At 52.0% G+C, this 15,612-nt stretch overlaps 1 protein-coding gene across 3 annotated transcripts in view; it reads left to right on the top strand.

Moving 5' to 3' along the window:
* USP40 (ubiquitin specific peptidase 40) overlaps window positions 1-15,612 on the top strand; it is a 42,996-nt gene that overhangs the window by 12,079 nt on the left and 15,305 nt on the right. For 2 of the 3 annotated variants that reach the window (XM_074264448.1, XM_074264449.1), the window contains exons 9-19: window positions 765-869; window positions 1,756-1,863; window positions 2,446-2,776; window positions 3,766-3,847; window positions 4,105-4,279; window positions 5,170-5,254; window positions 6,318-6,388; window positions 7,472-7,800; window positions 13,764-13,887; window positions 14,904-14,961; window positions 15,248-15,301. In XM_074264448.1, the coding sequence (XP_074120549.1) occupies window positions 765-869; window positions 1,756-1,863; window positions 2,446-2,776; window positions 3,766-3,847; window positions 4,105-4,279; window positions 5,170-5,254; window positions 6,318-6,388; window positions 7,472-7,800; window positions 13,764-13,887; window positions 14,904-14,961; window positions 15,248-15,301 (1,522 nt within the window). The remainder of the gene's footprint in view (window positions 1-764; window positions 870-1,755; window positions 1,864-2,445; window positions 2,777-3,765; window positions 3,848-4,104; window positions 4,280-5,169; window positions 5,255-6,317; window positions 6,389-7,471; window positions 7,801-13,763; window positions 13,888-14,903; window positions 14,962-15,247; window positions 15,302-15,612) is intronic. The other variant, XM_074264450.1, reaches the window with a different exon arrangement.

Genomic DNA, 15,612 nt, shown 5'->3' with positions numbered 1-15,612 from the left:
AAGCAGACTTTGTGGACCAGGAGGGCCTGCGCCTGGGAATATAGAAGTGTTGGGGTCTTCCATTGGCTAACCTGTGCATTCATCGCTGCCAATTCAAACTAAGTCCTGGGGACCCCCGGGCGAGTAGCTGAGACTGAGCGTGTCAGTGGCGTTTTCATGGAGGTCGCTGCGTGGCGGGGCTGGTGGGGTATGGAGAGGGTAATGTGATGGGGGAGACTCCAGGCTACCTTTCCCATAAGAGGGAAGGGGAGAAGAAGGGGTGACCTGTCTGAGAAGGCACCGTGCTGAGCATCGGGGTGCAGAGGGAGGCACGAGGCAGGACCTGTTCTCGTAGGGGAGACAAGGCACAAAGCGGAGCTGCCAGCGGACTCTAGAGCAGCGGCTCCCGTGGCCCCTGTGGCCAGTTGAGGTCTGCAGTCTTGGACAAATGCCTTTTCTCCATTAAGGGGAGCGTGGACCGCGGCTGGTTAAGAAGCAGAGGTGCCGCGGGCGGCTGCAGGGGTCAGGTGCAGGGATCAGTCATAGGGGTCGGCCGCCATTCTTGCTGGTACCGCTCCTTGGCCTTGAGGAATGGTTTTAAGCCTCTCAGTTCAAATCTCCCCACCTGGGAGATGACATGCTGATTGAGGTGGTGATACAAGATCTTTGGGTCTTGATGGGACCGCTGCGTAGAGTGTCCTGGCTTGTCAGCTGCCCTCAGAGCCCTGGGAAGCCCCTTGTCCCCGGTGTCCTGCCGCTGACCGGGACGTCCTCGTTTTTACCAGGAGGATGAGCCTGAAGCCGTTACCGAGGCCACGAGTTTGAAAGATCTTCCAAGTGTCCAGGAATCAGACAACCCGCTGATGGTCCTCAAGCACATCTTATCCCAGGTCTGTTGTTCCTTGAGCCCTTCTTCCTTCTCTCCACCAGAGGCTGGCCTTCGGCCTCCGGTGCCGTGCTAGGGCTGCCCCCGGGCAGCAGCCCCATGGGAGGCTGGCGCGGGAGCTTGGGTGACGTTCACTTAGCCAACGCCCGGCGTCACTGCAGCGTGGGGCTGTCAGAAACTCCACCGGGGGCTGGGAAACTAGAATTGGAAGTTCCCCTCTCGGAGTGTAGCCCTTGGGGAATTGGAGAGAGCCAGATGGGGGCCAGGGTGGGCCAGACTGCCCGAGAGAAGCTGGGGGCGGTGACTCTCACCCGGCCCCCCAGACTGACAGCATTTCATGGCTACTGGGTATGGGGGCAACAGAGAGGGAAGAACCGGGATGATCTAGCGCTGGGAACCCTTGGAGACCCCCCCCCAGGCAGGGACATTGGGGGGAACTCACCCTGCCTCTGGGCCAGTCTGAGCTGGCAGGAGGAAGGGGGGACGGGGTAGACTGTGTTGACCAGAGCACGGTGGTAGGACTGATGGACACTCTAGACAGCCCCAAGGGTTCGGTTCTCCCCGGAAAGCAGGCCCAGAGAGCGGGCTGATGGGTTTGGAGCCAGCCGCTACCTGTTGAGTCCAGGGCCTGGTGGTCACATCCTGTCCCTGGGGAGCCAGCTCTGTGTGCCCTGTCACCCCAGGGCAGGCGCCCCGACGTGGAGCTGGACCCCACTTGGGCTTTCTCCTGGAGACCTTGATGTCCCGGCGGGGCCAGGCGGTGGCTGAGCCTGTTCACTCTGGGGGGAGGGTGGTGGCGGTCCCAGTGCGTGATCTCCCTAAGGGCGGGGGCTCGCCTGGCTTCTCGCCCTCGGGCGCCCCCCTTTGACTTGCACCCTTTGTTTCCCAAGGAGGAGAATAAGCTGATTCCTGTGGACCAGCTGGGCCAGAAGCTCTTAGCGAGCATAGACATATCGTGGAACAAGAAGTACCGGAAGCAGCACGGCTCCCTGCTGAAGGTAACCGGCCCCGCCGGGCCCCCGGACCCGCTCTCAGACCGGGGAGAGGGGGGGAGCTGCCTGCCCCGCCCTCAGTGTCACACTTGGCTGCCCCAGCCTGCCGGAGCATTCGTGGGCCGGAACTGGCGGCTCTGGGTCCGTTTTATTCTGACTCTTCCTGGCCCGTGAGGCCTTTAAGGCCCAGGGAGTCAGGGCTGAGTTGGGCTCCTGTGATGGTCAGTTCAGGCTCTGGGGGCCCCGGGCTGGCACCGGGAGTTCGTGTCCGGGGTAACAAGTCAGGCAGGGCCCAGCCCACCCGATCATGAGCTGTCGGGACCTCTCAGGCTGCTCTCTCCTGAGGCCGATCGGTGCCAGCTGTGCACGGAGCAGGCGGCCAGTCGGGGAGGCACCTGCTACGTGCTAGGTACCACGCTGAGCCCCAGGAACGCCAAGAGGGGCAGAGCCGGCCTCGTCCTCCAAGAGCTTTAATGGTGGAGACGAGGCGTCGGTGCTGTGTACGGAATCTCAGGAAGCCTCCCAGGCTGCTTGTGCGAGGTCCTTCAGGCTCATGGCTAACGGGGTCCTGCTCCTTTTCCCTTTCAGTTTCTGCAGGCCCATTCGGACGTGTTTCTCGTCAGCTCGAACCCCAGCAAGGTCTGTCTCAGGAGGGATGCCGGCCTCGCTCAGTCGCCCCCCGCTGAGCTGGAGCAGACCGTCCCCACGGCCCCTTCTCAGGGCGAGGACCCCAAGGCCTGCGGGGCCGAGTCTGCTGGGGAGCAGCAGTTGGTTAGCCCCGAAGGCCCTCATTGGTTCGACATCAACGATTCCCAAGTGGAGCCCATCCAGGAGGCGGACATTGAGAAGCAGTTCCAGGGGAAGGAGAGCGCCTACATGCTGTTTTACCGGAAGACCCAGCTGCAGAGGCCCCCGGAAGGTAGGGGGCGAGGGGAGGAGGGGCAGGGGCTCCTCTCAGGCTCTGCTTGGAGCAGCAGACGCCAGGCGCGGTCACGGGCCCATTAGGGGTCGAGGGCGAATTCCCTTCCTGGAGGGAGGCCGGCTGGAGAGCGGGTGGTCTTCAGCACCGTACTGCGTGCCAGCAGAGTGCAGCCATTCCCAGAGGTCCGGACAGGAAAGCTGTCCTTGGGCTGGCCCCAGTCAGAGCCTCCGACCAGCATGCACTGGGGCCATGAGGTGCGCTGGGCTCAGGAAGACCCCTGGACCTCTCGCTAGCCTGTGTGGGAGGAGAGTTCAGTGCCCAACATTCCTTGGAGGAGGTCGCCGGCCGGGACCCAGCATTTCTGTCCCACTGGCTGATGGAGAGGAGCTCTGCACGCTGCCTTTCCTCTGAGGGGGACCCGGGAGTGCTGCCATTATGGGCCTGTGGAGGCAGGGCCCAACTGGGCATCTTGAGGCTGGGTTTTCTGTCGTCGGGGATCTCTTCCTCCTCCCCCATTGGATGCTCGCCCGTGGGGTGGCGGGCCTTCCACCAGCTCTTAAGAAAAGGGGCACCGAAGCGGCGTCTGAGGGTTCCAGAGCCTGTGCTCTGCTTTCTTGGGGACCCTTAAGCTTGCATCCCTCCTCTGCCTATAAGTTTCCTGCAGGCCTTGGCTTTGTGCCCCTGCTGCCTGGCAGAGCGTTTGGTACATAGCAGGTGCCTAATAAATGTCCGTCCATCCCGGCTCTTGTGTCCGAGGCTGAACGCTTGGCCGGTTACCTGGAGTGACGGCTCTGGGAGGGTCACTGGGCCTTGTGAGCCTCCACGTGGCTCAGAGCTGGCAGCCTCAGGGCAGGTGCCCGCGGCACGTGGGAGGATCAGAATCCCTTAGGGTGATCCCCCAAACACACGGTCGGCCCCTGGGGCCCAACCCCTTCCCCCCACTTGCCTTGGGCTGGCCTCCGGTCAACGATGGCTTTTGTTCACAGCTCAGGCCAACCCGTGGTACAAGGTTCCGAATCACCTGCTGAGGGAGGTGCACGAGGCCAACAGTGAGCTGCAGAAAAAGAGGTGAGGGCCCCTCAGCCAGGGCTTCTGAGAGGCAGGCGGGACTGGCCCCGGGCCCTCCGCTCGGCTTCTTGGGAGGGCTCTTCTGGGGGCCTCCCCTTGTGTGCGGGCTGGGCCCTGGTGGCCTCACCCCAGATCTTCCCGGAGGTCCGCGACAGCCGTGGTTCACGGCTCTAGACTTGTGGGGAAGAGACTCTTGGTTTGGGACACTCGGAGGGTCTTCGAGGTCTGATTTCTTCTTTGGCTGTGACACTTTCCAGGGCAGACTATGACTCTGTGGTCAACAACCTGGACCTGCATCTGCACCTGGGCCCTTGCTATGAGTTTTACAATGGGGCCCTGCACCCCTCTTCCTCCAGGACAGAAGACTGCATGCTGGACTTGACCATCGACAAAAGGAAAACGTTAGGCGATCTCCGGCAGGCGATTTTTCAGGTAAAGTACCTACGTGTGCACTGGAGGCCGCGTGCTGGGGGCGGTGGCTCCGGGCCTGGTGCCGACTTGGCTTCCCCTCCCGGACCCCGCTGTGCCTGCTGGCCTGCCCATGGGGGCTGCAGCGATCCAGGTCAGAGGTGTGACTGAGGGGGAAGGTTCTTCCTCAGGGAGGTTCCTTGGTGAGGACGCCGTGGCCGCGGTTCAGCAGAAGCGCGAGGCTTCAGGCAGATTCCCTGGCCCAGGCCTTTCCTGTAATCGTGTCTTCCTTTAGCGTGTCCTTCGAGGGGCAGGCCTGGAGGCAGGAAGCCCTGGCTTCATGGCTGCCTCTGGTGTGTTCGAGCAAGCTGTGGGCCCTGGGCAGTGCGCCCCCCCTTCCCCCCCCAGGGAATGCTTGAGATTCATGTGGCGGCAGAGAGCTGCTCTTCATTGGCTGAGGGGTCTTCCTCACCGGGAATCCCCCCTGCCAGGGCCCCAGGGCCCAGACGGCCACAAGTAATAGCAGCAGAAGTTGGTGAGGGCCAGCCCCTTCAGCTCATAGGCCCCTCCACGAGCAGTGACTCGGCCCCAGTAGCAAGGGCAGAGCCAGGGGTTCGAGCCCAGGGCCTCTGCGTCCAGGCTGCTGTCTCTTTTTACTCCCGAGGAGAATGTTTTCTTCCAGGTTAGATGGCATAGGACCAGGTTAATAGAAGAAGGAGCCTGAGGTGGAACCTTCTGGACCCATTGGCCCTATGTGGTGGGGAGGTGGGCCGGGCTCCCGCCGGCACTCCAAGCTAGCTCCCGTCTCAAGGATTTCCAGGGCATCTGACTCTGAGGGAGGGTCCTCGGGGCAGTCTGCAATTGTGTCTGGCCCCTCACCTTGTGCAGCTAGCTCTCCCTTCCTTCATCTCCAGCTCCTGGAATTCTGGGAAGGGGATCTGGTGCTCAGCCTTGCCAAGCTTGTGCCTGCGGGACTCCATGTTTGCCACGCCTTCGAAGGTAGGTGCCTTGTTCTTGGCCAGCCGCGGTGACACAGGACACACGGGGCCCCCGGGAGCTGGGCTGGCAGCCTCCCCCCGGTTGCCCCCACCCCTTAGCTGGAGCCAGGCCTCCCCGAGAAAGTGTGTAGGGTGACTGAAGGGGCTGCCTTAGCACGGCAGAGGGACCCACGGCCTGGGGCCTGCAAGGCCAGAGGGCCCACCCTCTTCTCCGGGGCAGCCCTTGTCCCCCGACTCTCTGGCTGCCCTCCCTGCCACTCTGTTCAGTGGCATAGGAGAGTGGAGGCTTAATTCCTGCCTTCCCATTGCATGAGCAGTAGTTTGGATTGGTCATGTGGCAAATGCCCCCTTTGGGTGAGGAAGATCTCGCCCAGCACCCTCCTCTGTGGCCCCTTCCAGCCCTCACCTGGTGCTAGACTTGAGAGCGGGTCGTAGAGTCCTCTGTACGTGCTTCCTTTTCCTGCTGCTTCTGGGGGAGAGGTGCCCCGGAATCTTCCCTCCTGCAGCTGGGCACGAGCTCGGGTCTGCAGAGCTCCCCGCTGCCCTTCCTTCATACGCTTTGTTTTTCTGATCCATCTCCTCTCCTTGAGCCCTGCCATAAATCTGCCTCCTGGCACTGGTGGGGGTTCACAGAAGCGGCCCAGCTGCTCCTGTCTCGGTTGAGGGCGGGCGTCTTGGCCTTGTGTTCCTAGACGCCTCCTGCTGCCCTGGGAACGCTCAGCAGCCAGCTTGGATACACTTGCTCTGAGACTGGGTGGGGCTTTTTTTTTTTTTTTTTTGAGCCTGGGGTTAAGTGACTTGCCCAGGGTCACACAGCTAGGAAGTGTTAAGTGTAGACCAGATTTGAACTCGGGTCCTCCTGAATTCGGGGCTGGTGCTCTATCCACTGCGCCACCTAGCTGCCCCCCGCTCCTTTTTGAGAAGTAAAGCAGGTTCTTACAGTGGGCCCCCCATGTCAAAAGGGAGGGCACAAATGCTCTGCAGAGGGGTCGAGTGCGTAGAGGAGGCGGATTTTGTTTTCCCTCATGGTGGCGAGTGGTTCACTGGTGATCCCATCTTTGTAGGAGATGAACTGACATTGCATGAAATTGAAATGACCGATGGGGAAGACATCTTTGTGTGGAATGGGATGGAGGTAAAAAATACTTCAGGAACTTTCTTACGATTTTACAGTTTTAATGTAATTGCAATAAGATAAGCTGCTAACGGTGTCAAGAATTGTGATGAGGCAAGATGGGGGAGAAGCGAGGAGATCAGGAAAAGCCATGAGCAGCCTTGGCGGTCAGACCGCTCTATGGCATGGAGGGCCGCGGTTCTCAGTAACTCGTCACAGCCGGGAAGTGAAAATGATTTGACTGCAAAATGCTGTTTTGGGGTGACGGCCTTTCATTTGTTAAGCTTGAAATGCCAGTTCCTTCATCGGGGCTTTCTGGAGCACCTGCCTTGTTCCTAGCGCTGTATCAGGCTCCGTGAGGGCCCCCAGAGGAGTAGGAGACTAACCTCATTAGGGAGAAGCCACGCCCTCCCCGGGGCAGGTCATCCAGCGCTGAGGGACTGGCCCAGGCAGAAAGGGCGTGTAATTAGTGTCTGCGTTAAGGCCAGTGATGGAGCAAAACCTCTTAGCAGGAGTGGGACTGAACCTGGGCCCTCACCCACGGGACGGGTTTGGGTATCAGGGAATTGAGCACATTCAGGCCGAGGCCATGGTCTCACCAAAGTCTCTCCAGAGCAGAGGGCCCAGAAGCCTGGGCCTGCTAGAGGGGACGTCACAGACGAAGGTTGGAAAATAGTCGAGAAGAGCCGAGTCCTTTGTGAATGAGCTTGGGCTCAGTCCGGCAGGAAAGGGGGGAGGCTTTGAAAGCTGGGCGGGGACGTGACGTGGGAGCAGGGCGCATTCTAGGAAGAATACTCCATCACCAGGGAGGTCCAGGATCAATTGAAGGGGAGAGATTGGCTGTCTGGAGGCCAGGGAGGAAGGGATCCTTGCCTTCATCTTCACAGAGGGGGCCAGAGGAGGATGAAAAGGAAAGGGTTGATGTGAGAGAGGTTTCTAAGGCATGATCTGTTGACCTGCTGTTATCCCCGGGACAAATGAGTAATGGTTTCCTTGCTTGGGAATTATTGGAGACTATTATCGTGCTCCCAAATTTTGATTGTATTTGACTTGATTTTGACCAGTTAGGCTCTGACTGCCCTCCATCTTTACATCGCTTCGCAGGTTGGTGGGGTCAGGATTCCAACCGGTGATGACTCCGTTCCCATCCTTTTGAATATTCTTCAACTCACAAATAACAATATTGGAGAAAAGGGGCAGGCGTTTATAGAAAGACGCCAAGTGTTTCCCTCGAATGCTAAAGTGAGCACCATATTCACAATCTTGGCGTTCCCTGTTGGCCTCGTCCTGGTAAACATTACAGGCTCTCGGGTTCTTGAGTTAGAGAACTGGACAGTCATTCCCAAGGAGAACCTGGACCAGACATTCAAAGACCACGGCCTTCAAGATGGCAGCTCCGTGTGGATATTAAACTCCAACAGCTGTGACCAAAGGTAATGAACTCAAAACTCTGGAATAACAGATCTGGTTTTTCCTTACAGATTGGAGATGGAAACCCACAGAAACCAATCGTAGAATAAATGGAAACTTGGGTGAGGAACTTGCAGTGTTTCCTGGGTTAGCAGTGCCCTGTGGCAGCGTTCCTCCCCAACCTTGTGCTAGTCCTTTTGAGTCTGTGATGTCCTTCTAGTCTCCTGGGGTAGAACAAGAACATGTAAACGCGGGGCGTGCTCTTTCCTGAATGAGACTTAAGTTTTCTAACATTAGGCTCTGTGAAATGGCTGTTATTTCTCAGAAGCTTTAGTCCAGTGGACTCAAGGCACTTCGGGACTGCCATTAATGTGGCTTTTGAGGGAGAACTGTAGCAGACATACTTTTTTTGTCTTTGGCATTTTGCTGTCTGACAGAAGGGATTCAAGGTTGTGATCATACACAACCATTGTGGCTGCAGTCATCCATAAAGCAAAGATGGCCTCAGGGTTGGCCCTCGGTCCTGTACTTTACATTCTACTTCCACATTGATATGAAAAATCACTGTTTTTAGACCATTTATAAACAATAAACATTAACTGTAGGGACTTCAAATGGAAATGCTTTGTTTAAAGACAAGTATTGTCTGATCAGAATTTCTGAAGATGTTTTAAAGACGTTGATCACTCTAATAGTCTTTTATGATCTTTTGTATTTACACCACCTAAATTTCCCCGAATCCTGCCTTCTATTTCCCAGAGTCATCCCATAGAACGGGAACTTTTTTAAAAGAAAAAGAGGAAGAGAAAAAAAATCAGCAAAACTGATTAATATACTAGTATACTAGTAAAATATGAAAACACAAAGTATTCCACACCTGGGATTTTAGGATTTGGGGGAGGTGTCTTCTCATCTCTTTTGTTACTTCTCTTCTTTAAAGTTCATGTTTCTCATCTCTACCACCCATTGAAAATCTTGGTGGCTGTTGTCTACATGCCCCTCTCACCCTCCCATCCAAGTCATTCCCTTCCTTAATGAGTTCAGTATCTGACTTGCAATTTTTATCTCTTCCTCAACTCTTAGCCTTATTCTCAGGCAGTATTGATTCTCTTTCAAACTCTCTACTGACTCAGTTCTTCAGTTTACTTATTTCTGACGAGCTCAGTCTCCACCCATCCCCAGCCACACACAAAGATGGTCATGTCCTTGATCTTGTCATCCCCAGGTAGTGTACATGTTTGAGAATTCCCAGGTCCCCTTATTTGACCGTAATTCATTGACTTTTCACCACTCCCTCATCATCCTCACTGTGACCTCCAATTCTTTGCTCCTTTGATTTTTCTCCAACCCATCTTCCCTGCACTTGCCACTCTTTTTCTCTTCCCCCCATCTTGACTTCTTGATGAACTAATTTAACTCTACCCCATCCTTTTCTCTTGAATCCTTAATCCTCTCCTCATATCACTGTCTATGCCCACTCAAACCTCAGCCTTGGATTACTTCCATCATTCCTCATCTTTGCACCCGCAGGTCTGCTCCTGAAAGAAGATGGGGAAAATCATATAACTGTTCTGGGTGGTTCCACTACAGATTGATGTTATTTAAGCTCAACTGCACCCTCACTTGTGCTAGGCAATCCTCCGATATCACCCTTTGCTGCCATCACTTTTTATTCTTTTGTTCTCTTAACCTTTTAAACCCTTACAGTCTGACTTCTGACACCATCATACAATCAATCTCCGGATTGACCGGTGATCACTTAGCCAAGTCCAGTGTCCTTTTCTTGAGCCTCATTCTCCTTGGCCTCTCGGCAGCTTGGGATACTGCAGGTCATTCATTCTCTTAAGTTTTTGAGTAATGAGTCTCTCCTGGTTCTCCTCCTCCCTCTCTGATAGCTCCTTCTGCCTCCTTGACTGGCTCTTCCTCCAGATCATGCCCTTCAACCCCTATGACTCCCTCCCTGCTCCCTCATTGGGGACATCTCCTCATCTCCTATGGATTTCATGATCATCTCTGTCCTGTCTCAGACTTTGCAGTGACCCTCAGTCTTGCATCTCTAGCTGTCCTTCAGACATGGCAGACTGGATGCCTAGGAGACGTCTTCAACTCAATGTGTGAAAAATAAAACTGGATCGTCTCTCCTGAATTCTGCCCCCTGTCTTCTCTTCCCTCTTATTGTAGAGGACATCCCCATTCTCCTAGGCCCTCAAGCTCCCAGGTTAGGAGTCATCCTGGACTCCTCACTCTCACTTCCTATATCCAATATGGTGTCAGTTTCTCCTCTGTAACATCTCCTCAGTTTCCTCTCTGCAACATTTCTTGATTTTACCTCTACATTTCTTGCAGATGTCACCTCTGTAACATTTCTTGTTTTCGCTTCTATAACATCTCTTGTCAGTTTCATCTTTGCAACATTTCTTGTTGATTTCACCTTTGCAACATTTCTTTTTGATTTTGCCTCTTTAACAATTTCCTCAGTTTCCTCTCCTAACATTTCTTGTTGATTCCACCTCTGCAACAATTCTTACTGATTTTGTCTCTGTAACATCTCAGTTTCCTCTCTATAATATTTCTTGTTGATTCTACCTCTGTGACATTTATTGTTGATTTCACCTTTGCAACGTTTCTTATTGATTTGGCCTCTGTAACATTTCTTGTTGATTCCACCTCTGCAACATTTTTTATTGATTTTGCCTCTGTAACATCTCAGTTTCCTCTCTGTAACATTTCTTGTTGATTCCACCTCTGCAACATTTCTTACTGATTTTGCCTCTGTAATGTTTTCTCAGTTTCCTCTCTGTAACATTTCTTGTTGATTCCACCTCTGCAACATTTTTTATTGATTTTGCCTCTCTAACATCTGAGTTTCCTCTCTATAACATTTCTTGTTGATTCCACCTCTGCAACATTTTTTATTGATTTTGCCTCTCTAACATCTGAGTTTCCTCTCTATAACATTTCTTGTTGATTTCACCTTTGCAACATTTCTTATTGATTTTGCCTCTGTAACATCTCAGTTTCCTCTCTGTAACATTTCTTGATTTCACCTTTGCAACATTTCTTATTGATTTTGCCTCTGTAACATGTTTCCTCTCTAACATTTCTTATTGATTCCACCTCTGCAACATTTCTTACTGATTTTGCCTCTATAACATCTCCTCAGTTTCCTCTCTGTAACATTTCTTGTTCATTCCATCTCTGCAACATTTCTTGTTCATTCCATCTCTGCAACATTTCTTGTTGCTTTCATCTCTGCAACATTTCTTATTGCTTTCACCTCTACATTTCTTGGAGATGTCACCTCTGTAACATTTCTTGTTGATTTCGCTTCTATTAACATCTCCTCAGTTTCGCCTCTGCAACATCATTTCTTGCAGATGTCACCTCTCTAACATCTCATATTGGTTTCACCTCTAATATTTCTTATTGATTCCACCTCTGCAAGATATCTTGTTGATTTCACCTCTGTAACATTTGTTTCACCTCTCCAACATTTCCTGTTGATTTCCCCTCTCCAACATTTCTTATTGATTCCACCTCTGCAACATTTGTTGATTTTGCCACTGTACCATCTCTTGTCAGTTTTACCTCTGCAACTTTTCTTGTTGATTTCACCTCTGCAATATTTATTGATTTTGCCTCTGTAACATCTCATCAGTTTTGCCTCTGTAACATTTCTGGATTCCACTTCTGCAACTCTTGTTGATTTCACCTCTAATATTTCTCCTCTGTTTCACTTCTGAGCATCTTTGATAGATTTCACCTCTACAGCATTTCTGAAATATACCACCCTCTTCTGCCTTGTGACACTGTCCCCCTTCTAGTACAGGCCCTTATTGCCTCACATCTGGGCTATTAGAGTAGCTGATGATGTGGGAGGATGTGTGTGTGGGGGGAATTATCTACCTCAAGGCTCTTCCCATTTCAGTCCATCCTCCAGCCACCAAAAATGATTTTCCTAAAGTACAAGTCCCCCTACTCAGTAAACTCCATTGATTCCATATGGCCTCCAGGATGAAATACAAAAAACTCTGTTTGGTCTTCAAAACGCTTCATCACCCAGCTTCCCTCTTCCTTTGCAGTCTCGTTTAAGAGTCTTCTGGCTCTGGTTTTTCCAATAATTTGTTCAATTCTATATTTTCCTCATTTCCATTTAATAGTCTCTTTAAGTGGATTAAATCATTTCCTTGCTTATGTTTTCTTGGTTGTATTTCTTGGTCCTTTTTGTGTTTCTGTTGTTTGAGTGATTGCAGATATAACTGCTTCCATCTGGTTTTTTTATACATAGAAATGCTGCAGTGTTTCTGATTGGTGCTGATGTTACAAGTTGGTACGATCAGTTTGCCTTGTGACCTGAACCCCTTTTGTTCTTTTGTGAATATGTTCTGTTCATTTCTATAGTTTCTGGCAGGTAGAGAAGAGTTTTGTGTTACAGAATTCTGTTTTCCATTATATTTAAAAGGCTTTCTCCCAACCTCTTGTAGACTTTATTGTTCACTCTTGGAATCAGTGCATTTAACCCCTCTGTGCTTTAGAGTTGCAGCTCAGGATTTTTCACCTGGAGGCCACCTGTGTATTCCTTGGGTTAGTGCTTTGCTTTCTGTGTTCAGGATATTTTCCTGAGGACCTTATTTCTTATGATATTGAGGCTTTTGACTTGTCATGTTCTTCTGAAAGATCATGAATTTGTCATTCCTCTGTAGCCCAAGTCCCTCACTTTGTCTTGTGCAGAGAGAACATGGCCCCTCTTTGCTTCTTTTCTTCCAGAGGGTCCTGCCCTTCAGGGTAACCACATTCCCCATTAGTTCTGACATTGTCTCATTCCCAGGCTGGGCTCAAGATTTCTGCATTAAAGCACAAAAAAGTTTTGCCACTGTTCCCTTGGAGTGTCTTGAGATTCAGATTTTTCTCTTGAGCTATTTGAAAGCACCTGACTGTAGTTTGAATTCTCTTGAGGCCACAGCTTGAAGACCTCTCTTGAGGTTCTCTTGAGAGGACCTTATTGTCCTCTGTGCCACCAAGGTTGAGTCTGTAGTGATTGAGAGAAAGTTGCAGTGGTCTGGGGACCCCCAGTGGTCACCTCCCTGTCCTGTGGATTTATCTGCTGGTGCTCTGGAGTTTTGAATGCATTTTCTTCCTCCGTAGTTCTTTAGTGATCGCCTACTTTCTGATGCTTTTCCTTTTGATGGTAGCCTTGGGGGCCACCCACTCGTGAGGTCGGACATGGGTGATCACCTGATGCTGAAGCAGACAGGGCCTGGGCCAGAAGAGCCACTAGAGAGCCTTTCTGAATGGGGGGGTCAACAGGGTCAGGCCCTAAGGAGCAGGATGAGGGTAGAGAAGAAAGGGCCTATTTCCATTGGTATTTTGTAGTTTAAGTTCAGTGACACTGTCAGAGATGGAGAAGTGAGTGAAAGGAGGAGACGGGATGGAGTGGTGAGAGGAGATGGCTCTTCCCAAAAGTTTGACTATGAAAGGGCTGCAGGACACAGCTTGAGGAAGAGCTGGCAGATAGGGGGCATGCGTGGGCATGTTGGGCAGCAACTAAAGGAGTCTGATTTCTTTCCAACAGGCAGACAGGATTTTGGTTTATAGACAAAGAGAGATGTCATTTCACAGGGCATTGAACATAAAAAGGTGCCGTGTAGATGTGAGGTAGAGAAAGATGGGAGGATGGAGGCTGTGGGCACACCTGGGAGGGTCTCCACGGAGCTCCCGTGGGAGACAGCCAGGGTCTCTGAGCCATGGAAGCATGAAGACACCCTCTCTGTGGGGATGCTTGTTTCCCTTTGGAAAGGACAAGTAATCTCGCTTCCTTTTGACTGAAGCTGATGCCCGGGGGAAGGTGCTGAGCTCATTTCTATTAGGACTTTTAAAGTTCCATGTGTAGAGTTTGAGAGATGCCGGTCATCCCAGAGCCAGTCTTGATGTTCGGGGTCACGGTGAAAATGAGAGCATCACTTCGAGTCTCTCTCCTTGCCTGCAGCTTGGTGATGGCCGGAGGCAGACGGATGAATTCTCTGAGCAACTTCAATTGGATGCAGGTTAAAAATCTGTGCCAAGCAGATTCTGAGGAGGAGCAAGTGAAAGTTTCTGCGACAATTGAAACAGTGAGTGCAAAGGAGTTTGGGGCTAGAGCCCGTCTCCCCATTTTAGACAGTGACAGGGCTGGGCTGCCCAGCGAATGGTTGAGGGGGGAGAGAACCTCATCTTTGAGCATGGGCTGCCTCTTTGGCCAGATTCAGCCCGTCTTATAAGGCAAACCAAATTGTATCCCCGAATTATTTCTTAGAATTCTCCCCCAAATATTTGTCCCCTAATTTTCAGAATCTAAAACCAGAGTTTTTAAACTCTTAGTTTTTCATTCATCTGATATTAACTGAGTTTGTGACTTTAAAGGAGTCCTTTCCTCATGATTTCTTGGATTTTGGGGGGAAAAGTCAACTCAGACTTTGAGACATATTGAGAGCAAATCCATTTGTAAGGCTACATGAAGTGGATTGTTTGGTTTTTCTTTTCGGATTAACTCCGACACTTGTCCCCCCAAATCCTTGTGAAATCAATCCTTGGAGGAAAAAATTCTCAGAAAATCTTTGATTTGACCAGAATTTGTGCAGAATAGCGAACCCCTCTATAGCTTGTTTTATCAGAGTTCTTCCCATGAGCGGGGACTTATTTGTATGAGCCCATTAGTAAAACAGAGTCCCAGCGGGAGCTGCTGTGAATCTTCTCTCTCCCCCCCCAGTTAAATTTAGTTTTTTGAATTCCCCAGTTAGAAGTCTGTTTCCTCTTGTTTGCAGTCATAAAAAACTTGGAACAATTTTTTTATTAGTGTTCTGTCCCCGGAGCTTCTTAGTGGGCTCGGAGTTTGAGTGCTGGCCTAGGGGTGGAAGATTAGGTTTGGAGAATCCTGACTTTCCAGAAGTGAGCTCCCTGAGGTGGGATCGCTGTGGTAGCTGCCAGGAATTGCAGAGCTGGGCCGACGGCCATGGCCGGGCCCTTTCTCCACGGGCGCTGCTTCTTCCCTCCTAGTGGCCGTGGGGCCCGTAGCCAAGGATCCGAGTGTCCTTTAGTGCCGGGCTCCTGGTGGTGACCGGTCAGCCATCACTGGTTTTTTCTGTCTCAGACGCTGTTGGACATCAGAATCAAGGCCATCAAGGAGCTGGGCCTGCAGGAGGAGCTGGGTAGGTGGCGTTTTGGGGTGTGGATGTTTCAGGAAGGAGCGTGGGCTCTGACTGATGCAGGAGAGGAAAGTAAAATGGAACTGTCTGGTGGAGCAGGCGAAGACCTGGGGGTGGTCTGGGAAAAGGAGGCTCGAGCTTTAAGTAAATGATTGGAGTCTCCGAGGGTGTGGACAAAAGGAACCCTCGGGGGCAGTCTGGGGTCTTCAGGCCCTGTCCCGAGGGGCTCTCTGGTCCTCGGTGTGGCCGCCTGGGCCAGCCCTCTGACCTGCCCTTTCCTGCTTTCCAGTTCATAACAGCTGCTTGAGGCTGATCGACAGGAACGGGCAGCTTCTTTTTCCAGGTAGGTGCTTCTCGATTGCCCCGCCCGCATAGAGGGTTGGAGGTGTGGACACTTGGGTGGTTGGAGACTGGTTTGGTCAAGAGTCTCTGGGCTGTGAAGTCCGGCCCCTTTTTAAAGAGCCGGAAACTGGTGTAGGCCTTCCTGTGTACATACTCGTGTAGACCCTCCCATGCACACCTGCCTGCCCCCACACACAGGGTCACTTATTTCTTTCTGTAGCTTCCGAGCCTTTCTGGCTCCCTCCCCCCACTTTTTTCTGTGACTGCACTTGCTCTAGACCCCCAGACTCCCATCGGAGGGGAAGGAAGTTG

Source organism: Sminthopsis crassicaudata, chromosome 4, assembly GCF_048593235.1.
Source record: "Sminthopsis crassicaudata isolate SCR6 chromosome 4, ASM4859323v1, whole genome shotgun sequence".
Taxonomy (NCBI): domain Eukaryota; kingdom Metazoa; phylum Chordata; class Mammalia; order Dasyuromorphia; family Dasyuridae; genus Sminthopsis; species Sminthopsis crassicaudata.
Note: the sequence above shows the minus strand (reverse complement) of the source record. Positions and strands in the feature narration are given on the sequence as shown.